Below are 22,992 nucleotides of genomic sequence, written 5' to 3'. Positions count from 1 at the left end.
TTATGTCAATATAAACCTTTGTCTTGAATCTTTCTAATCTGAATATTCATACCACAATTAAGAAGATTTGCATTGAAATTATGCGAAGTAGCACTCCGCATCAAAAATTCTCTTTTTATCATTTACCTACTCGAGGACGAGCATGAATTAAGCTTGGGGATGCCTGATACGTCTCCAACGTATCTATAATTTTTTATTGCTCCATGCTATATTATCTACTGTTTTGGACTATATTGGGCTTTATTTTCCACTTTTATATTATTTTTGGGACCAACCTATTAACCGGAGGCCTAGCCCAGAATTGTTGTTTTTTTGCCTATTTCAGTGTTTCGGATAAACAGAATATCAAACGGAGTCCAAACGGAATAAAATCTTCGGAAACGTGATTTTCTCACCAAACGTGATCCAGGAGACTTGGACCCTACTGCAAGGGATCAAAGAGGTGGTCACGAGGGTGGGGGGCGCCCCCCCTAGGGCGCGCCCCCGTGCCTCGTGGGCCCCTCGGTGCTCCACCGACGTACTCCTTCCTCCTATATATACACACATACCCCCAAACGATCAGAACAGGAGCCAAAAACCTAATTCCACCGCCGCAACTTTCTGTATCCACGAGATCCCATCTTGGGGCCTGTTCCGGAGCTCCGCCAGAAGAGGGCCGTCATCACGGAGGGCTTCTACATCATCCTAGCCCCTCCGATGAAGTGTGAGTAGTTTACCTCAGACCTTTGGGTCCATAGTTAGTAGCTAGATGGCTTCTTCTCTCTCTTTGAATCTCAATACAAAGTTCTCCCCCTCTCTTGTGGAGATCTATTCGATGTAATCTTCTTTTTGCGGTGTGTTTGTTGAGACCGATGAATTGTGGGTTTATGATCAAGTCTATCTATGAATAATATTTGAATCTTCTCTGAATTCTTTTACGCATGATTGGTTATCTTTGCAAGTCTCTTCGAATTATCCGTTTGGTTTGGCCAACTAGATTGGTAGTTCTTGCCATGGGAGAAGTGCTTAGCTTTGGGTTCGATCTTGCTGTGTCCTTACCCAGTGACAGAAGGGGCAGCAAGGCACGTACTGTATCGTTGCCATCGAGGATAATAAGATGGGGTTTATTTCATATTGCATGAATTTATCTCTCTACATCATGTCATCTTGCTTAAGGCGTTACTCTGTTCTAACTTAATACTCTAGATGCATGCTGGATAGCGGTCGATGAGTGGAGTAATACTAGTAGATGCAGAATCGTTTCGATCTACTTGTCACGGACGTGATGCCTATATACATGATCATGCCTAGATATTCTCATAATTATGCTCAATTCTATCAATTTCTCAACAGTAATTTGCTCACCCACCGTAGAATACTTATGCTCTTGAGAGAAGCCACTAGTGAAACCTATGGCCCCCGGGTCTATTCTCATCATATCAATCTCCATCACTTTTATATTGTTTTGCTTTTTACTTTGCTTTTACTTTTTACTTTGCATCTTTATATCAAAAATACCAAAAATATTCTATCTATCAGATCTTACTCTCGTAAGTGACCGTGAAGGGCTTGACAACCCCTAATCGCGTTGGTTGCGAGTAGCTATCGCTTTGTGCAGGTACGAGGGACTTGAGCATGGGCTCCTACTGGATTGATACCTTGGTTCTCAAAAACTGAGGGAAATACTTACGCTACTCTGCTGCATCATCCCTTCCTCTTCGGGGAAAACCAACGCAAGCTCAAGACGTAGCAAGAAGGATTTCTGGCGCCGTTGCCGGGGAGTCTACGCAAAAAGTCAATATACCAAGTACCCATCACAATTCTAAGACTACTGCAGAATCAAACATTCACCAGTAGTCTCGGGGACTACACCCAGTGGGTGCACTTGGCTTGCCCCCACTGGTACTCGACCTGGTCAGTCCAGTCGCTCAAAAAAGGTCTCAGACCACGGCCGACTGCCCGCAGTCGACCACTTTCTCGGGGACTACACCCAATGGGTTCACTTGGTGTGCCCCCACTGGTTTAAGAATTCACTCGACAAGATCCGTTCAAGACCGAGTGAATTTTTTATCAATAGAGATTTAAGACCCCCGCCGAATCAAACATTTGAGGGCGGTCTCGGGGACTACACCCAATGGGTGCACTCTGCATGCTCCCATTGATTCGAAGTTCACTCGACATCGATTCAAGAGAAGAAGATTGTGTAATAAAAGAACGCACCGAGTGGGTGAACAGATGCGCATGAAGTTTGAAAGTGTGAAAACGATCATCCACGGACATCTTACGAATAAGAAAACAACAGTTCTCAAGCATCAAGTTGGAGGGTCAGTCGGAAATCAACTAACCTGGACATTGGCTTGGAGAGCTGCACTGGCATCATATGCAGCTTGGCTGGTCTCATGCACCGTCTTCATCCACTCCATCATCAGGCCTGCTTGGCGTATAGCTTCCTTAGCAGCGCTTGCCTGATCCTCCGGAACGTGATGGGTGACGAACAACAGAGATGGTGGAACAGTCGCAGCAACTTGCGGGTCCGAGGCATGAGATTGAACAGATGAAGCAGGCTCTTGGGTAGTCGACGCTGATGGGCGTTCAGTCGACACAGGATCAGCAAAAGTGATGGAAGCCCGACTGAGATCTCCAGTCTGCTGGACCACTGGCTCGGGCACTGATGTCGTTTGGGTTGTCTTGCCGATCGACGCTTTCCTTCCTGAGCTCCTACCTCTCCTTCCCATAGGCCTCAGTGGCACTTCTTGGTCATCGTTTGGAAGTCCAATCACATGTTGTGGTGCTGCAAAAGTTTAGACCGCAATTTGTCAGTCGACCTGCAAGGCAATTAACAGAGTGGAAGCAAGATAGCATAGTCACACCTTCTCTAGAGGTGGCCGCATCTTCCATTTTTACGTCATCCTCATTCCTGTAAATGTCCACTGAGGTCCCAGAAGTAGCAACACTGCAAGTTCTCGAATTCACTCGATCAAGCAAGAAAGCGAGTCGATGTCTGCTTAAGAAATCATTGTATCAAAGGAGAAAACAAAACACTTACCCGGAGGCAACATGAACGTCGATCTTGATCTTGGGCAGAGTCTTCCGAGGCTTAGGAGCCGCAATCTTGGGCTGCTTCGGCGCCTTCTCAGTCGGGACAGGAGAGGAAGTCCGAGTGCGCTTTGAGGTCTGCGCAACTGCCTTGCCGCGAATACTCGCGGGGTCATGGATCTGCTTGGAGTGTCTTTCAGTATGAGGCGGAGAGTCGACCTCCTTGCCGTCGCTTGAATCCTCACTCTCCTCCTCGTCCTCATCATCGGATCTCCAATCGCCGCTTTCGCCCCCACTCACCTCTCCCTCCTGGTCCTGCTCTCCATTGGGCATTGAATATGCATCAATGTAGACCTACAAGGCAAAGATTAACATAGATGTCAGTCGGGCACGAAAGCAGTTACAAATCAGAATGAAGAAGCACTCAACAGATAAGCACTCGACAGATAAGCACTCGACAGGAAAAGACAGACCTTTTTAGGTTCATGACCAGCGCAGAATGGTTGAACTCTTCTGGACCCCCGGGGGTTATCTTTGTTCCCGGTGATGCCCTGCAACCACAGCTCCACTGTCTCCTCGGTGACGTCCTCCGGGTGGATCCGAGTGATGTCCTCAATGCCTGAATACATCCACATAGGATGATCGCGGGCCTGGAGCGGCTGGATGCGTCGACTGAGGAACACTTCCAGCAGGTCCATACCAGTCACGCCATCCCGGACCAATTGGACTACTCGCTCCATCAGCATGTTCACCTCCGCTCTCTCTGCTGGGGTTACTTTCAAGGAAGTGGGCTGTTGGACTCGTTCCATGGAGAAGGGAGGGAGACCAGTCGACCAACCAGGAGTCGGCTGGTCCTTGCAGTAGAAACAGGTCGACTGCCACCCTCTAACTGACTCGGGAAGGATTACGGCTGGAAAGGCACTTTTGCTCCTCATCTAGATACCCAGGCCTCCACACATCTGCATCACGTGAGTCTTCTCATCATTCGGATTAGCTTTTTTCACCGACTGAGAGCGACAGGTGAAGATATGTTTGAAGAGACCCCAATGCGGTTGACGACCCAAGAAATTTTCGCACATGGAAACAAACACAGCTAGATACATGATGGTGTTGGGGGAAAAGTGATGAAGCTGGGCTGCAAAGAAGTTCAGAAAGCCCCGGAAAAAGGATGAGGAGGCAGAGAGAATCCGCGGTCGACGTGGGTCACAAGGAGGATGCACTCACCCTCCTGCGGCTGCGGCTCGGTCTCGTTGCCGGGAAGCCTTCAAGATTCATGAGAAATCAAACCTCCCGAGGCCAGATCCTCCACATACTCCAGCTGGATTGTGGAGCGGATCCAGTCGCCCTGGATCTAGCCGGGCGGCAGGCCAGACCTCGAGGAGGATCCTCCCCGACTCATCTTCTTCCCTTTCGGCTTCGCCGCCGTCGTCACCGTCGCCGTCGCCTTCTCGGCGCGCTCCAGAGTCGTCGTCTTGTCCTTCCCCATCGCCGCAGACTTCACACAAGTGGTGCGGTGGTGTCGAGAGTTGCGGAGTGTGAGATGTGGAAACAGAGGGAGGAGAAGGAGAATGGGGAACGCTGTGCAGATTCACCGGCGGCGGAGTCTTTTATTTGCATATTTCCGAGTGACTGACACGCGGGCCCAAGAAATCCTGCCAAATCACGCAACAGACGTGTGCTCGGTACGTGGCGAAAAAGGCGGCATGAAAATCGAGGCGCCCTTGCCTAATCCATCCCGATTACTGCGGCGCACTCCGTCCTGCGCGCTTCCCCAAATTCCGAATCCCGTGAGATCCGGAGATGGCAGCGCAGTCAATCACGCCAAAGATTTCGTTCCTCTCCAACACTCGAAGCGTTCCAGTATAAGTTCACTTGACAGGTTCTGAATGGATCAAGGCGACTGAAAATAAGGTTGAAGTTTCAAAAATAGGTCACCTTCCCAAGCAAGATGCCTCTAGAGCATAAAAATTGAGTCGGAACTACCTCCAACCTCTTCCTTTCCTCAGACCTCGATCCATTCGGGGGCTAATGACGATGACATGTACCTAGGGTAGGGTAATGGGCCTGACCTAGACACCCTTCCCAAGGACACTACCCAAAGATCAACATCATTCAAAGCACAATAATTTCTACCGACTGGAATCACCTCAGAGTGCAACCCACTCGACCAAAAACTCCACTCGGATAGCCTAATTCCATTCGACCAGTACACCATCACTCGACCGTATAAGAAACCACTCGGAGTACAGAAGATCTAAAGTCACTCAGAATGGCAACGGTCAGGTGTTCACTCCGTAGTGTTAATGATCATTTATATGACTTTATTGTTGGCATTACCAGTAACGCCTCACCTTTATGTACATTGAACTCCTTGTAACATGGACTGGCTAGGGTCTTGGCGCACTCTATATAAGCCACCCCCACCACTGAGACAAGGGTTCGCACCCCCTGTAACTTCACGCATAATCCAGTTGACCGCCTCAGGGCACCGAGACGTAGGACTGTTACTTCCTTCGCGAAGGGCCTGAACTCGTAAATCTTGCGTGCACAACTTCATCTTAGCTAGGATCTTGCCTCCTCTTACATACCCCCTAATCTACTGTCAGACTTAGAACCACTACAGTGGGTCTTGGAGAAACACAAAGTCCCAACAAAGTACATTACCCTCATCAAGGAAATGTACAATAATGTTGTGACAAGTATTCGAACAAGTGATGTCAACATTGATGACTTTTCAATTAAAATACGACTTCACCAAGAGTCAGCGCTTTGAGCCCTTATCTTTTTGCTTTGGTGATGGATGAGGTCACAAGGGGTATACAAGGAGATATCCCATGGTGTATGCTCTTTGCGGACAATGTGGTGCTAGTAGATGATAGTTGGGCGGGGGTTAACAGAAAGTTAGAGCGACGGAGACAAACTTTGAAATTGAAAGCTTTTAGGCCTAGTAGAACTAAAATGGAGTACATGAAATGCAGTTTCAGTACTACTTGGCATGAGGAGGTGGTTAGCCTTTATGTGCAGGTTGTACCTCAGAAGAACACCTTTCGATATTTTGGATCAATGTTACAGAAGGATGGTGATATCGATGAAGTTGTGAGCCATTGAATCAAAGCTGGATGGATGACGTGGCGCCGAGCTTCTGAATTTCTCTTTGATAAGAGAGTACCGTAAAAGCTAAAAGGGAGGTAGGTTCTATAGGACAGTGATTCGACCCGCAATGTTGCATGGCGCTGAGTGTTGGCTGACTAAAATATGACATGTTCAATAGTTGGGTGTAGTGAGATGCACATACTAAGATGGATATGTGGCCACACAAGAAAGGATCGGTTTCGGAATGATGATATACATGACAGAGTTGGGCTAGCTTCGATTGAACAGAAGCTTATCCAACATCGTTTGATATGGTTTGGGTATATACATCGCATGCCTTGAAAAGCTCTAGTGCATTGCAGACAGTTAAAGCATGCTGATAATGTCAAAAGAGGTCATGGTAGACCAAACTTGACATGGAAGGGTGCGTGTAAGTTAGCTATTCACGTGCCAGGATCATGAGTTGGTTTCTAGATCTTATGAGTTTTAACTCTAGCCTAGTCCAACTTGTTTGGGGCTGAAGGATTTGTTGTTAAATTAACTTAGGAGAACCGATCAAATTGTAGATCTTATATTGAATATGTTAAACATTTTATAGTACATGAAACTCAAGGTAATTGAATTTCAAAATTTAATTTAAGATCATAAACTTAAAGAGATCTCTAAACTTTAATAGCGTAATTTAATTAGAATATAGTCTAGAAGAGTTGGAGAATATAATTTCACCCTTTTTCTGGTCTGAATGAGTGTGACAATGGTCTTAGGAGGATCTGACATCAAATGAGGCAAAACGTGAAATAAACTTCTTAAATCGGGTAACTAGGTGCAATTTTACTAAAATAGGATAGTAGTTATCACTGGAGCACAAATATGGTGTAAAAACAGGAAATTTACTCAAACTTTGAATACCCCCGCATCAAGTTTTGGTAGCAAGTGATCATCTTTATCTAGCGCTTACACCTATGTGCATAAAACCAAGCATATCTAATTCTCCACAACCTTACGTCGACGATATGCCGAGGTATAGTCAACCCATTGGTAACTCAATAGAAAACAAATTTGTATTAAGGTCACTCAGACAAGAAAACTTGAGCTTAGCTATAGACTTCTCGGTGAATGCGTTGACATTGCTCTGTAAAGTGAAGAGGAATAATACTATATCAACATGTCCATACATAGTATGCGATGACTATTGGGTGGTTGTGGATAAATACTTAGCCGCAAATTCGGCAATATTTTTGTCAGAGCTTCCTCCTTCTTGCATTGACTCTTTGGCCATCCTCATCCATTTTGTCGCATTTTTACGGTATTCAACCTTTCCCTCTCCATCCATCACCTTCCTGATGCACCTCTCTACCTCCTCCCTCCTCACCAAGCCTTTCTCATCTGTCCGCATCCGCACACCGATCCCCCATGCACTCTCCACGTACTTTGCCGTGGTTGGCTGGTCGGCCGACCTCGGCATCGCCACCATTGGCACGCCGGCAACAAGTGCTTCTGTCGTTGAGTTCCATCCACAATGAGTCAAGAAGCAACCTGCATATCCAAAGTAGGCAATATTATTGGCAAAACAATCAGATAACTAGTAGTATTTGTTTAGACCTATTTATCAAAGATTGACAATTTCAAACCTATGGCCTTATGCGCGAGAACCTCAAGCTGGGGGCACCAAGGCACAATTAATCCATTTTCCTCGCACCTGCCAAGGAGCTCTTGAGATATCTTCCGTGCCTCGTTGGACCTCACGACCCAGAGAAATGGCTTGCCGGAATCGCAGAGCCCATTTCCAAGCTCGTCAAGCTCACCGGCGTCGAGGCTGTAGACCGTCCCATAAGATGCGAGGACTACTGAGCAAGGAGGCTGCCGATCCAGCCATGACATGCACGGCGCGGCGCTGCTGAAGAAGTTGACGCCGTAGGCCTTGTTCGACGGCAGGCGGCCGTCGTCGAGGAAGAAGGACGGCAGCGTCGGGCCGACCGTCTTGGCGCGCCATCTGGACTCCATGTACTCCGCCTCCTGCGGTTCGAGGTCACGGAAGGAGTTGACGAGCACGTCGCCGGCGTGCTCTAGGCCCTCGAACTGCCGGATCGACACGTCCAGGTACTTGGGGTATAGCCCCGGCGACACCACGAACGGCGACAGGTCCTCGGGCCCGAGGTCCACGCTCACCGCGCCCCGGCGACGCAGCGCGCTCCCATCCGCCATCGGCAGCGGCGCGCGCCCCGCCCACGCCTCCCCGTAGATCAGGTCCACGGCGCACGACTGCGACATGAACGCGGCGGTCGGCACGCCCGCGGCCCGCGCCACAAGCGGCGCCCACGCCATGTGCGGATCGTAGACCATCACGGACGGCGTCCTCCCGGCGCGCGCCTCGGCGGCGATGACCTGCGCCAGCGTCTCGGACCCCACGGCCTCGGCCCTGCGGCAGTACTCGACGGGGTCCGGGCAGGAGGCCATGCCGCCGTCGTCGAACCCGTCTGAGAAGGCGGCCACGCGGAAGGGGTCGCCGGGGGGCGGGCCCGTGGAGAGCACGTACCGCGTGGCGACGAGCGTGGGCCGCAGGCCGTGGTACGCGAGGCGCCGGCCGAGCTGGAGCATCGGGTTCATGTGGCCCTGCGCCGGCAGCGGCACCAGCAGGACGTGCACGCCGCCGCGCTCATCGCCGGACGACGAGGTCGCGCTGTCCATGTCTCTGTTTTCTCGGCTTTGGATGTTTCAATGAAGTGAGTGAGTGTAAGATGCAAGTGTTGGCAATAAGTACAGTATATAGGGAAGCTGCAGGATTCGAGTAGAGTGGCGGGCAAGTAAAATAAGTAGTGATGGGAAGCTTCTCTGAGCATGGCTATGACCTACCAAGTCACTTTCACGCTTAACTAATCAAGTTGACACGGAAGGTGCTCAGGTAGTTTCCTCATGCCACGACTTAGGTTTCTTTAGAATGAAGACGCAAGAAGCATCCCGCTTTAAATTAATATAATGCTCATAACAAGGCGAGTAAGTCACATAGTTCACAATGTGGCAAACATAAATTACGAGTTCAGGCAGAAATACATAGGAAGGAGCACGCAGGCACGACATCAGCAACAAAAGGGACTATAGACGGATAGTTTTGTAATACGTGTTGTATTGATAGGGTGCTGGTGCACGTATATATAAGTACAGTATAGGCATCAATCTCAACTATACATGACTAGGAGGTGGGCCGCAACACGTAATACATGCAACACAAAATATATACTCAACCCCCCCCCCCCCCCCCCCCCCCCCCCCCCACAGTCGAAGCGTCGCCGGAGACACAGAGACTGGACCGAAACTCCTCGAAGACAGGAGTGGGCAATCCCTTAGTCATCACATCAGCAAACTGTTGCGAGTCGGAACATGGAGAACCCGAACACGGCCAAAGGCAACCTGCTCGCGCACGAGGTGAATATCGAGTTCAATATGCTTCGTACGTCGATGGTGCACCGGGTTGGCGGAGAGGTAAACCGCACTGACGTTATCGCAGTACACAAGAGTACCCTTGTGAACGTCACAAAGCAACTCCTGGAGTAGCCGACGGATCCAAGAACACCCGGCCACGACGTTAGCCACGGCCAAATACTCTGCCTCGGTGCTGGAGCGGGAGACCGTGGGCTGCCGCTTCGATGACCAAGAAATCAACGAGGGCCCAAGGTAGACACAATAGCCGGACGTGAAGCGTCGAGTGTCGGGGCAGCCAGCCCAGTCGGCATCCGAGTAGGCCACGAGGTCGGTGGAGGCAGAGGCTGCCAAGGTGAGTCCCAAGGACATGGTGTCACGTATGTAATGGATAATAAGCTTCACCAAGGTCCAATGGGAGTCAAGCGGAGCGTGCATGTGGAGGCACACCTGCTGGACAGCGTACTGTAGGTCGGGTCAGGTCAGCATCAGGTACTGTAAAGCACCAACAATGGAGCGATAGAACACTGCATCGGACGCGAGAGACCCCTCCAGAGCAGAGACCTTTGCCTTCGTGTCGACATGGGTGGGCGCCGGTTTGCAGTTAAGCATACCGGCACGCTCCAGAAGCTCGTGGGCGTACTTCTACTGATGCAGAAAGAAGCCGTCAGTCCGTCGGACCACCTCGATGCTGAGGAAGTAGTGCAGAGGCCCCAAGCCCTTGAGGGCGAACTCATCACAAAGACGACCAGTCAGCCGTTGAAGGAGATCGGGGGCGGACGCCATGAGGATGATGTCGCCGACGTAGAGCAGCAGATATGCAATGTCAACTCCTCGTTGATACACAAAGAGTGAGCCATCTGAGCGAGTGGACCAAAAGCCCAGAGACTGCAGGAAGGCTGCGATACGCTGGTACCAAGCCCGAGGTGTCTGCTTCAACCCGTAAAGAGAACGGGGGAGCAAGCACATGAAGTCTGGATGCTCGGCGTCGACGAAACCGGTGGGCTACTCACAGAACACCTGCTCAGAAGGATGGTCGTGCAACAAGGCGTTGGAGACATCCAACTGGTGCACAGGCCAGGATTGCGAGACCGCCAACTGGAGTACGGCGCGGATCGTGCCTGGTTTGACAACCAGAGGGAAGGTGTCGGTGAAGTCCATGCCTGCGCGCTGCCAAAATCCACGAATCACCCACCGAGCCTTGTAGCGCTCGAGAGACCGTCCGAGCGGGTCTTATGGAAGAACACCCACTTGCTAGTGATGACATTGCACGAGGGGGTCGCGGAATAAGATGCCACGTGCGGTTGCGCTGCAGGGCGTTGAACTCCTCCTGCATCGCTGCTACCCAGTGGGGATCCTGAAGGGCAGCGCGAGCGGAGGGAGGGATGGGTGACAGCGTCGACGTTGAGGCGGCGCACACATACTCGTCGGAGAAGTAGCGCGTGCTCGGCCAAAGCACACCAGCCCGAGCACGGGTCGTCACGCCGAGAGGTGCAGCAGCGGCGGCGGCGGAGGCCGCGGTGCCAGAGGGACCCGCGTCGACGGTGGGGGTCGCGGCGCCAGAGGGACCTGTGGCGGCGGGGGGGGGGGGGGGGGGCAGACGAACCGGAGGTAGCGTCCGAGCTGGCAGCAGGGGTGGCGACAGGCAAGGTGGAAGTCGAGCCCGTGTCGGGGTGACGGCGCCAACCGAGGTAGAGGGCGGGGTGGCCGCCGCGGCGCCGAGGTGGGAAACCTGATCGGTCTCAACCTCTAAGGAGGGAGCCGGGGACCCAGGGGTTTGGTCAGACTCGACCTTGGGGGAGGGAGTCGAGAACCCGGGCGGCAGCGAAAGACGCTGGGAGGGTGGAACCACCGAGGACCGCCGCGCATCACTCCAAGAAGGGGCGCGGGGGTCAGCGCCGGCAAAGCCGCAGCCGGAGAAACCTGAAAAAAAGAAACACCGTCTCGATGAAATATACGTGGCTCGAGGTGTACACACGATGAGTGACAAGATCATAGCAACGGTAACCTTTGATGTTGGAGGGATAGCCAAGGAAGACGTATGGGACGGAACGTGGTGCGAGTTTGTGTGGCGTAGTAGACACAGTGCTAGGATAACAAAGACACCCAAAAATGCGAAGGCCGTCATAGGACGGCGGTGCATCGAAGAGAAGGTGGTGAGGGGCGTAGTTCCATCGAGGACGACACGGACGGATGTTACCTAAAAGAGTGGCAGTGGCGAGAGCATCGAGCCAAAACCGAGCAGTCACGTTAGAGTGAAAGAGTAGTTAAGAGTGCGGAGGATGCGCTCGGCGCGACCGTTCTAATGAGAGGTGTAAGGACAAGTCAGACGAAAGGTGGTGCCGTGAGAGGCGAGAAGTATGCGGAGAGCAACGTTGTCAAACTCTTTTCCGTTATCAGTCTGGAGTGCGAGTATGGGGCGACCGAACTGGGTGGTGACATAGAAATAAAAGGATGTGAGTGTGGCTAAAGCATTGGATTTACAACGAAGAGGAAAAGTCCACACATAATGAGAATAATCATCTAAAATCACCAAGTAGTATAGATAGCCCGTATTACTCGCAACGGGAGACGTCCAAACATCACTATGAAGTAATTGAAATGGAAAAGTGAAAACTGTAGTAGACGCACTAAAGGGAAGACGAACGTGCTTTCCCAAACGACAAGCCTCACAAGTATGCTCGTCGAGCTTATTACATGAGAAAGAAAAACTCCTAAGAATCTGACGCAAAACAGCGGGGTTGGGGTGGCCCAAGCGAGCATGCCAAAGGTCGACGCCAGCGGCGAGGGCGACGGGTGTAGAGGTGGAGGTGCCGGCATGCACGGGATAAAGCTCATCAGGGCTATCACATCGGTGAAGGACCATCCGGGTACGGGCGCCCTTCAGAAAAAAAATCAACACCATCAGATTCAACAGTAAGTGGATTCTCATGAGTAAGACGACGAACAAAAACTAAGCTAGTGACTAAGTTAGGTGAGACAAGGACATTAGACATAGTGATAGGTGTGGAACTAGAAGGAAAACTAGTGCTACCGACATGAGTGATAGGTAAAGACGAACCGTTGCCAACGGTGATACGAGTGGGTGTGTTAACTGGAGTGGAAGAGGATAGGTTACCGGGATGAGTTGTCATGTGCGCAGTAGCACCTGAGTCCATGTACCAGTCACCTCCACCGCCATAGTTGCTCGGCGACGGCACCGAGTGTAGGGTGGCCAGGAGGGCAGGGTCCCACGGTGCAGCTACCGACGGCGGCGGCTGGCCTCCATAGGGTGGCGCCTGGGCGGGCGCCCCGTAGCCACCGAGGGGTGGCGACGCGAGCGAAGCACCTTAGGGCTGGTAGCGGGCGCCGATGAACGCCCAGTGGCCCGTGGGGCGGGGACCAAGGAGACCCGGTGCAGGAGCTCATGGGACATGCATGTGATAGGCGTGGACGACGCTCATCCACGGGTTCTGCCCGGCTGCCCACGGCGGAGGAGCTGCTGGTAGCGGGGCACCCCCCTGCACCCTGTGCCTGCTGCTGCTGGTGGCGGCCCCCGCCGCCCCGCCGGTTGCGCCGGCCCTCGCCACCTTGCGGCTGTTGGGAAGGCGCGGGGGGCGCGGGCGGTGCGAGCGGCAATGGGAAGTAGCCGGCGGGCGCAGGTGGCGTGGGCGGATGAGGCGCTGCCGGTGGAGCAGGACCACCGCGGTTGGTGCGGCGGCGAGGGCGGTGTGTTGGACCCGCTGCTTTATCTTCGTCATCCGGCGCTCCTCAAGTTTGAGGTACGCGATGACACGTTGAAAAATGGGCTGCGGCAGCAGGGTGAGGTTGGACGCCGCGTTGCCGAAGTCCTTGTTAAGGCCGGCGGTGAGGATGCTCAACATGAGGTCGTCAAAGACCTTGGCGCCGACGTCGCGAAGCTCGTTGGCGAGTATCTTGAGCCTCAGGCAGTACTCATCGATGGTGGAATTGTCCTGGTGACAGCCGAAGAACTCTTGCTGCAAGAAAACAAGGCGCTGAAGGTTGTTGTCAGTGAAGAGCGCGTTTATCTTGGCCCACACAGCGCAGGCATCGTCGTCCTCGGCGACAACCGTGTGGAAGATGTGCTTCGAGACGGTCTGATAGAACCATCGAATGATCGTGGCCTTAATGACGGACCATTCCGGATCGCCCCGTATGTACTAGTTGTCCATAGAATCGTCGATGTGCTCGGTGAGATAGTACTCGCAGAAGATGAGGTTGAAGTAGGTCTTCCACGCGTAGTACGACGTGCTGGAGCTGTCGAGACGGATAGGGACCCGGGCCTCGATGTTGAGATCACGGATGGCGGCGGCGGAGGGCTTGGGGCCTGCAAAGGGGTTCGATGAGCAGGTGGTGGAGGAGCCCGGGAAGGAGTCCATGAGGGCGGCGGTGATGGTGAAGGGCGACGGCTAGGGTTAGGGTTTTGTTGGAATGGGGAGAAAAGGGCGGCAGCAGCGAGAGAGGCGGGTGGTGCGGCGGCTGCGATGGGAGAGGGCGACAGTGGCAGGGAGAAGGCGGCGCGGCGTGGGAGATGGCGCGGGTGGCGCGTGGCAGGAGGGTGGCGCAGCACGGGAGAAGGGTGGCGCGCGGCGGGAGGAGCGGAAGCGGGCGGCACGGGACGGCGGCGGCCGGGAGGGAGAGGCGCAGCGGCGGTGGGGTGCGGCGGAGGTGGGGAGCAGTGGCGCGTAGGGTGGCGCTGCGGTGGCTTCGCCTAGATCAGAATCTTGAGAGATAATATCATGTAGAAGGACAGTTTTGCAATACGCTTTGTATTGATGGGTGCTGGTGCACGTATATATAAATATAAGATAACCCTCAAACTCAACTATACATGATTAGAAGATGAGCCACAACACGTAATACATGCAAACAACATTTATACTCAACAGGGACTATGCATTCAAACAAGATAATCAAGTCACTTTTACGCTTAATTGACAGCCACACGGAAGGTGCTCATGTAGATTCAACATTTCAAGACTTCCCTCTCCGGTCACAGTTATTTTTTTCTTTCTCTACTTTGTCATGTTTCTCTTGTTGATATTTTGTTGGAATGGGATCTAGTCTGGCAGAGATGACAGAGATATTGGGACGAGAGAAGGCGACGCTCCCGCCGGTTGCTCACAAAAAATAATACTTGGAGGAGAGAAGATATTTGTCTCTCAAGATGTAGTCAGTTTTCTATTTCAAAAGATGGACAAATTTGTATCCGCAAAAAAAGAAGATGGACAAATTTATAAGACTAATCTTTTGTATAATCTAATTTGAAGGTAAACAGGGTAGAAATAATTACTTTAGATTTTTCAAGATCATTTGCGGTAGTTAATTTCTACTAATATTTTGGGATTGGCGATGAAGTGTTTGACTTGATCGTTACACGGGTCTAACCGTGGAATAAGTTTATCAGATTCAAGCTTCAATGTTAAACAGGGTAAATATATGGAATAAATTGTTTGCAGAGAACATACTGTGATTAACAATTGAATGTCCCGAAAATTACGGTAAATTTTGTTTGATTGTATTGCACATTTTCTAGACAAGTATATTGTGCAAGTTGAGGTGACGAGGTTTTTTTTTCCAGGAATATGATTTATTCATCAATTGTCATGGTAGATCCAGGTCGGTGACCACCTAGCAACAACTACAGACACTGGAGCAAACCAAAGGCGCGCAATCATCTTTACCGCTATCTCGTCGGCGGCGGACAACTTATTATAGTAGACAACCGGGAACAGATTGTATAAGATAAACTACAAATTTAGATATATTACAACTAAGCATCTTTCCTGCCCTTTGAGGTCATTAGCATTTCTAGCCGCTAGATCGTCACTTTTAAGCATCCTCGGCCGTTAAATTTGCTCTTAATCCCACCTAAATCGCACCGTACAGGCTAAATCGTGTGTATAGGTTGCGCTAGCCTTCTCGGGCCGCTACTCCATTGGTTTTTTTGGGCACCAGAGATTCAATTGGGCCTACTGAGCCTCTACTAGGATCCCGTCTCTAAAACATGGACAGTCATGACCTTGGTGTCTTTCAGTCGCAGCATCGCGTGGCGGCGCCTCGCCATGAATGACCGATGTAGGGTCTCGGATTGCAACGGCGACTGCGTTGTGATGGCACCGGCGCGACAGGTAGTGCCTCCCTGGTCTGCTTGGTCGCACGGGTGCGAGCGGCATGACGGGATGGGGTAAAGATGGCAATTTTATCCGTGGACATGGATACCCGCGGATACCCGATCCGAATAGGTAGGGTTTGGATACATGTTTACGTCCATGGGTAGCACCCAAACCCGACCCGATTATTCATGGATAGAGTATAGACATAGCTATGTATCCGTGGATATACCCGAACCCGACCCGATAGTATGACATGTGGGGGGAAATTCAATGATCCACACTATCCCAACTTCCAATTTACTTATTTACTTTATAAAAAATGATAAATAAATTTTGCAATCCCTCCCAACCGTAACTTACTCTGCCGCCGCTTCAGATTCTGTTTTTTTAGCAGACTCATCTTGTATCTCCTCGTTAAACGACTCGGCATTAAGCAGTGACTCCATCTCCTCAGCTTGCTCTTGCTCCTCCCGCAGCCCTAGGTACAGCCGCCAGCGCCGCCAAATCATACTCCCTCCGGTCCTTTTTACTCTGTATATTAGGTTTGACCGAAGTCAATTTCATCTAACTTTGACCAAATTTATACAAAAATTATAGACATTTACATAACAACACCAATATCATTAGATTCATCTTGGAATATATTTTTATATTATATTTATTACATATTATAGATGCTAATAATTTCTAATATAAACCTGGTCAAACTTAGCAAAATTTGACTTTCGATAAATCCAATGTGCAGAGTAAAAAGGACCGGAGGGAGTACTACTACTTAGACTAGCCACAATGGGTAGTAACATATACTAGTAACATGCCCATGTTCCTAGTCTATGTTACTACCTCTATAGTGGGGAGTAACATATGTGCGGTAACATGTAACGCTTCATTTATTAGGCTATAGACACATTTTGTCTTGATATGTGTGATGTTACTCATATTAGTAGTAACTAGCTATGTTATCACTCTCATCACTTTTTTCATTTATTGTATGCCACATCATCTATTTAACCTAAATATGTGTAATATTACTACTTATATTATTCCCACTATGGGTAGTTTTATGGTGCAGCACTTCAGCAGCCAAGACCACAACTGGACAGTGGCAGCCCAATGTCCCAACTCCATATCCCCTCACCCCTCCATCTCCGCTTCTCCACGCACGGATGGGAATGACGGCGGGCCGGCGCAAGGCTCTGAGCTGCAATGCGGAGCGGTGCGACGTACAAGAGCGTTGCTGCGCGCAGGACCGGGAGCATGACGACACGGCTGTGCGAGGAGGCAGCCGCGCGCAGACCACGATGAGGAGCCTGACCCTTAGGGTAATCTTTTGTTCCATCAATCCCTCTCTTGTATGTCTAGCGTTCCTGTACGTGGGTGTGCAGCTTGTGCTGTTCATGAATTTCTACAAAATACTCTTGTACTTAAGTTACAGTAGCAATTGGAGTAGAGTACTCTTGTACTTAAGTTTACAGTACCAATTTCTGCAAAGTACTCTTGAATATCAGTATTAATTTTCACAGGTTACTAATTGAGTCACAGTTCGTTTTTGGTACATGGCATGATCCGTGGTTTGTATATATGCAAGTTAATTATTAATTAGGTTTTGCCACATAAGTGAATTTCAATCTGACATGTAATTTTGGCAGGTCTACCTTATTCTCTAAAAGAATAAAGATAGAAAAATTAATTTAAGTTGCTAGTTACCATTCACTACAACTTACAGATCACAATATTTTCAGATCTGTATAGTTTTTTTTTGACTAAAATTGTACAGTCTCGATATTATGTACCTTGTCTAACTTTAATTGAAACTGAAAATTGTTTTTTTCTTGTATAGATCAGTAGCTTCTCATGATGGAGCACAAGGTCCTGTTGTGGTTAGCCCTGGAAATGTTAACTCAGCTAGTAGCCCAACATCTAAATATTGGCATTAGGGGATAGCAACTCCACTCTATTTGCAGAATTTCACAGTGTTCTTGATGATGATGAAGAAACTATGGTAACATATTCCACTCATGAAATTCCACTTCTAGATGTTGCAAACTTGCAATGTCTGTTCTGTTTGTTTCCATGATTTTAATAGATGTTCTTTTGTTATGTTCACTTCAAGGACGAGTCTGATTCTATCATAACCGAAACCTAGAAGATGATGCTTAGAACATTGAGGTGAAGAATGGAAGATGATGCATGGTTGTACTTGTGGTTACTTGATGTTGTGCACTTTTGCTATTTGGTGATGTGCACTTTTTTATGTCATTTTGTTAGAATCTAAAAGCTGATTCGTTGTTGTGCACTTGTGCTATGTGGTTTCATGAAAATTGGAAATCTTATGTGAATCTTGTGCACTCGTGCTATGTTCTATGTATACGTGTTGAGAGTACCCAATGGATATCCATACCCGATGGATATCATCAGGTTTGGATATGGACATTGTTTTTCGCCCATGGAATTTTTCATGGACGGGCACATAATGTCTTCATGGATTTGGATATGGATTTGATATTGTTCAACCCGGGACGAACCCGATACATTGCCATCCTTAGGATGGGGTGTGGCGGCGAACAACCGTAAAGTTCAATCGCAAAGGATTATTGATTAATGGCGGCTGCTACGAATCAGCCGACTTATTTCTTAGAGAAATCAGCCGGCTGGCTGGCCGTCAGATCTTTTGCTCGCTAGTCGTCGGATCCAGTCAACGTGACATGGAGTCCTCCTCCTCTGGTCTCATCTCCCCATTTTGTTCTCCTCTAGCTGCGTCCGATGCAAACAGCACGCGCCCCTTGCCCGCTGACTCCAGCCGCCACATAGCAACGCCGGGTAGCCGTCGCTGCGTCGCAACACCAACATCACCAAAAAAGAAAAAGCGTCGAAGTTGCCATTGTAGTACCAGGTCCTCCCTGCAGCGTCGCGCCCCGCCTCCCTTGCGTGCTGGGTTGCAGCACCGGCGCGCGAGCTGCGGTCGCCTCCGACCTCCCTTGCATCGGGGGCGAGGTGCGTTGCAGCAGCGCCGCCTCCGGCCTCCCTTGTATGCTCCATTGCAGCCAGCCACACAACTTTGCCGCCGGCCCCTGCAGCATCCCAACCATCACGCAGCATCGTCGCAGCCTTCACAGTGACGCCGGCTTTCAGCCTCAGGAGTGCTGCCTCGCAGCGCCGACGAGCTACATCGCCGCACCGGCGCCTCTTGTCGCGTGCGTCGGGAGTGCTGCATAGCAGTGCCGACGAGGTTGCAATGCAGCGTCGGTGTCTCCTCTAGCTCCACGCCCCATCCAACTGGCAGCAGCGGTGACGAGGTTGCATCGCAGTACCAGTCATTGCATTGAAGCATCCGTCGCCGGCGTGGTCCTGCGGTTGCAACTCGTCTGTCGATTGCATCACCACGAGCGACGCTCGTTGCAGCATCTGCTCACCGGTGAGAATCTGCGGGTTGCAGCGCCGCTGTCGTTGCATAGTAGCACCCCTCGCCGGGTTGCAGCATAGCGAGTGTGTGTTCAGGTGCTGCGCCGATGTGGTTGATGCTAGAGAGGAGAGAAGCAAGAGGGAGAGAAGGTACTTTGTAGCTGTAGCGGTGGCGGTGTAGCGTTCCTTGCCGTTGCAGCAACTGGTGGCAGCAGCGCGCGACGAGTCGTGGCTCCGGTGGCCGCCGGCCAGGCTAAGAGAGGAAGAGAAAGAAAAGACGAGCAGAGGTAGGAAGAACGCGGAGGTAGGAGAAACCAAAAGGAAAAGCCAACGAGTGGATCTCCTGTAACGCCAGGAGATAAGATAAGGAAAAGCGACGGGTGATGCGTGGCCTAGACACGTGGCGCGTGCAGGACGAGGATGAATTCTCTAGAAAATCAGCTGGATGATTTGAACACCTCTCCTTGATTAATAGGTTAATCGGCCATTAATGCCAATCGATGCTTCGGGTAGATCAGTTTCATCCCCTATTCATATTCATGCCAATTGATTGATTGCGAGGTTAAACGTGTCTCCATATATTCATGCGAGACTATAAAATCCCAACCTCGCCGCTGCTCGTCTCCCACTCTGCTCATTTTGGCAAACCACTCTTTTTTTGTGGGGTTAAAAGGGATTTTCATTGCTCAATGGGGAACCAGGTCGTCCATACAAAGTTGGGGTACATCCGTAGGGCCTGACCTCAACCAAACTGCAGTCCTAGCCTCTACACGGCCAAACGTGGCTAATCTATGACTAACAGAATTTTGATTCCTACTAATGTGAGCAATAGAGCTATCCCTTTCACCTAGGAGACGTTTCACTTCCTGCACTATCATCGCATGTGGTGACCTATCTTGTGTCTTAGATTTAATGAGTTTGACGGCATATTGACAGTCCATCTCTACGTCCACCGGCAGCGAAGACCATTGCAGCGCAAGGTTGAGTCCTTCCAAGCATGCCATGAGTTCTGCTTGTAATGGTCCCGAGCAAGATAAAATGGACCTGCATGCCGAGAAGACGATGGTCCCTGAACTATCCCGGAGGATCATACCTGCTCCAGCTTCACCACTAGCTTCGATGAAGGAGCCGTCAACATTTAGCTTCACTCGGCCAGCTGCAGGTGGAACCCAGCAAGCGGGAGGTTGTGGTGCAGGTACAGTACTTGTTGTCGATGCACTACGGCTGTCAAAGTTTATCACCATTTTACCTTTCACAATATCATCGTCCGGGAATTGCTGGATATCCAAAAGAGACTTCTCGTAGCTTAGCAGGAATCGACGTGAAGCTTCCACCGGGGGCGGTGGTTTGTCATGGACGATCTTGTTCCGGACGTGCCAGCTACGCCACAGCACCATCAAGACTCTCATGCGATCGTTGTCGCCCAGCCCATGCAACATATCGAAGAGCCAGTCCTCACCCGTGGGCTTGACTCGTCGGATCTCCGGCAAGTTCCAATGCTCCGCCATAGCTTGCCATAATGATACTGCTCTCGGGCATCTACAGAAGACGTGGAAAGTATCCTCCCGTTCCGTCTCACAGACCCGGCAAAAGTCAGAAAGTTCCATGGACCGTGCGTGTTTATTAGCCCAAGTAGCAAGAGAGTTAGATGCCAGCCTCCACGCAAAGATACGCACCTTAGGTGGAGCAGGGCACCTCCAAATAAGTGCCCAGACAACACGTAGCCCGTCCGGTGCCCTGCTTGCTGCGACAGAAGAGGGTAGATGTCGTTCGTCCAAGGCGAGATGATAAGCACTTCGCACCGAGAAGTTTCCGTTGCGTTTGGGCGCCCATGCAATCACATCTTCACCCAGCCGTGGTGATGCTTTGATCTTCATTATTTCGTCAATGTCCACTTGCATGAAGTGTTGGCGGAGGAGAGAGACGTTCCAATTGCCATAGCAATCCAGGAGCTCGCTAACCCGGCGCAAGCGACAGCGACCCTGGGGGGACACCGGGCCCCGGCTCAGCTGGTGCGGGATCCACCGGTCACGCCAGATACGCACCGAATTACCTCTACCAATGCGCCAAATCAGCCCCTTCTTTAAGAGTTCGAGCCCATGAACAATGGATTGCCATGTCTGGGAGGAATTACCGGAAAATACCGTATCCTCGAGCCGCCCATCTGGATAATACCGAGCCTTAAGAACCTGCGCGCACAAGCTATCTGGGTTAGAGAGTAGCCGCCACGCTTGCCGAGCAAGGAGTGCCTAGTTGAAGAGTCTGAAGTCGCGAAATCCCAAGCCACCATGGTTCTTTGACTTAATCAACACCTCCCAGGCCCTCCAATGAGTCTCCCTCCTTCCCTGTTTTGCTCCCCACCAGAAGTTATGCACCATACGCGTAAGGTCGTCACACACGCTGCGGGGGAGTCGGAACACCCCCATCAAGTATGTAGGCAGCGATTGTGCGACTGCCTTAATTAGAGTCTCTTTGCCTCCTTGTGAAACCGCGTCTCCCCATGCCAAAATCCGCTTAAGTAGTTGTTCCTGTAAGCACTGAAATGTGCCCTTTGACATCCGACCGGTGGGTGTTGGGAGGCCGAGGTATTTCTCCTCGAAACTGGTGTTCTGAACCTGCAGTACTTGAGCAACCGTCACACGATCCACCTCACTGCATTTAGGGCCGAACAGCAAGCAACACTTCGTCGGGTTTATGTGTTGTCCCGTGGTCCTCTCATACATGGCCAATGCTTCCCGGACTTCCTTAGGTCTCCAGCCGTTCCAACTCTGCTTGGTTAGAAGGTGATTTACTGCTTCCAATTTTCAATTGTTGTTGTACATATACTTAAAGATTGTCTCCAAGTAGGAATTCGAGCTACTTACTGGTTGGTTTCTTTCGCACTTGCAGCTGATCCAATATTCCAATGGCTAACCGCTAACAGACAGGTCAGTACCAGTTTCCTCTTGTCCCTTTTTTAATTATGCCTCATCTCACAATCTGTGCATTGTATTTTTTCTTTCAAAAAGGGGGGCTCCCCGGCCTCTGCATCAGAATGATGCATATGACCATCTTATTAACCAAAAAACAAAAAGTGCCAACAAGGTGCCAAAGTCTCCAGCTGAAAAAAAAGAAAAAGGCAGCTCACACAGAGCCTAAAAGGCTAGATACACAAACTAGTCAGGAAAAGATGCCACAACCGGCTGGCTAATAATAGATAGGTAAACTAATTTCCTATCCTATTACATGACCGCCATCCAAACCGGTTGAAGATATCCCGAGCTACCATCTCCCAACGGATAGATACAGTAACCAAATGCTCCCTGGCCTCCATCGGAGTGAGTAGCGACCACGAACGGATCACTGCCGTAGCTCGGAAAATAACCTGCAAAAAATGAATCCGTGATGTTCTGTTAAAAACCAAATCATTTCTGCAATTCCAGATAGTCCACAACAAAGCGCAAACTCCAACCCGAATATGTCTTGCTAAGTCAGGCTCAACTATACCTGGCCAAACCTCGGGCCGGGCCGGGCCTAGCCAAGCTTGAGCCAAAAAACCTAGGCCCGACCCCGGCCCGGCCCGGCCATCGGGCCTAGTTTTTGGGCCCAAGCCCGGCCCGTACATGCAAAAGCCCGCTGGGCCTCGGGCCTCGGGTCGGGCCTCTTTAGAAAACTGCAAAAATGATGGGCCCAGGCCCGGGCCCGGCCCGGCCAGGCAACCGGGCTCAAAATCTAGGCCCGAGCCCGGCCCGAGAGCAGCGTCGGGCCGGGCCGGGTCGGGCTTTTTCGGGCCGGGCCGGCCGGGCCGGGCTGCCCATGGCCAGGTCTAGGCTCAACCCCATTAAGCCATGTCCCAAATAATGCATTGACAAAAGTCGGTGGAGTAATATTAAAAGCAATATGGACCGTCCGCCAAAGAACTTTGGCCAACGGGCAATCAAAGAAAAGATGCTTAATCGTTTCATCCCGA

The 22,992-nt window shown here is 50.7% G+C and overlaps 1 protein-coding gene across 1 annotated transcript; it reads right to left on the bottom strand.

The window, feature by feature from the left end:
- Window positions 1-7,130: 7,130 nt before the first annotated feature.
- Window positions 7,131-8,884, bottom strand: LOC125507955 (UDP-glycosyltransferase 79-like). The gene is made up of 2 exons (XM_048672499.1): window positions 7,740-8,884; window positions 7,131-7,644 (listed from the first exon to the last, which is right to left on the bottom strand). The coding sequence occupies exons 1-2, from the start codon at window positions 8,794-8,796 to the stop codon at window positions 7,298-7,300; spliced, it is 1,404 nt and encodes a 467-aa protein (XP_048528456.1). The 5' UTR covers window positions 8,797-8,884; the 3' UTR covers window positions 7,131-7,297.
- Between the last annotated feature and the right edge of the window lie 14,108 nt (window positions 8,885-22,992).

This window comes from Triticum urartu, chromosome 5 (genome assembly GCF_003073215.2).
Source record: "Triticum urartu cultivar G1812 chromosome 5, Tu2.1, whole genome shotgun sequence".
Lineage (NCBI taxonomy): Eukaryota > Viridiplantae > Streptophyta > Magnoliopsida > Poales > Poaceae > Triticum > Triticum urartu.
This window is presented reverse-complemented; position numbering and strand designations above follow the sequence as displayed.

Bases quoted from the DNA above. Each gene is read 5' to 3' on its own strand.
- LOC125507955 (XM_048672499.1), bottom strand. From the start codon at position 8,796: ATGGACAGCGCGACCTCGTCGTCCGGCGATGAGCGCGGCGGCGTGCAC. The intron at 7,645-7,739 runs GTTTGAAATTGT...TTGGATATGCAG, and splicing joins TCTCGCGCATAAGGCCATAG to GTTGCTTCTTGACTCATTGT.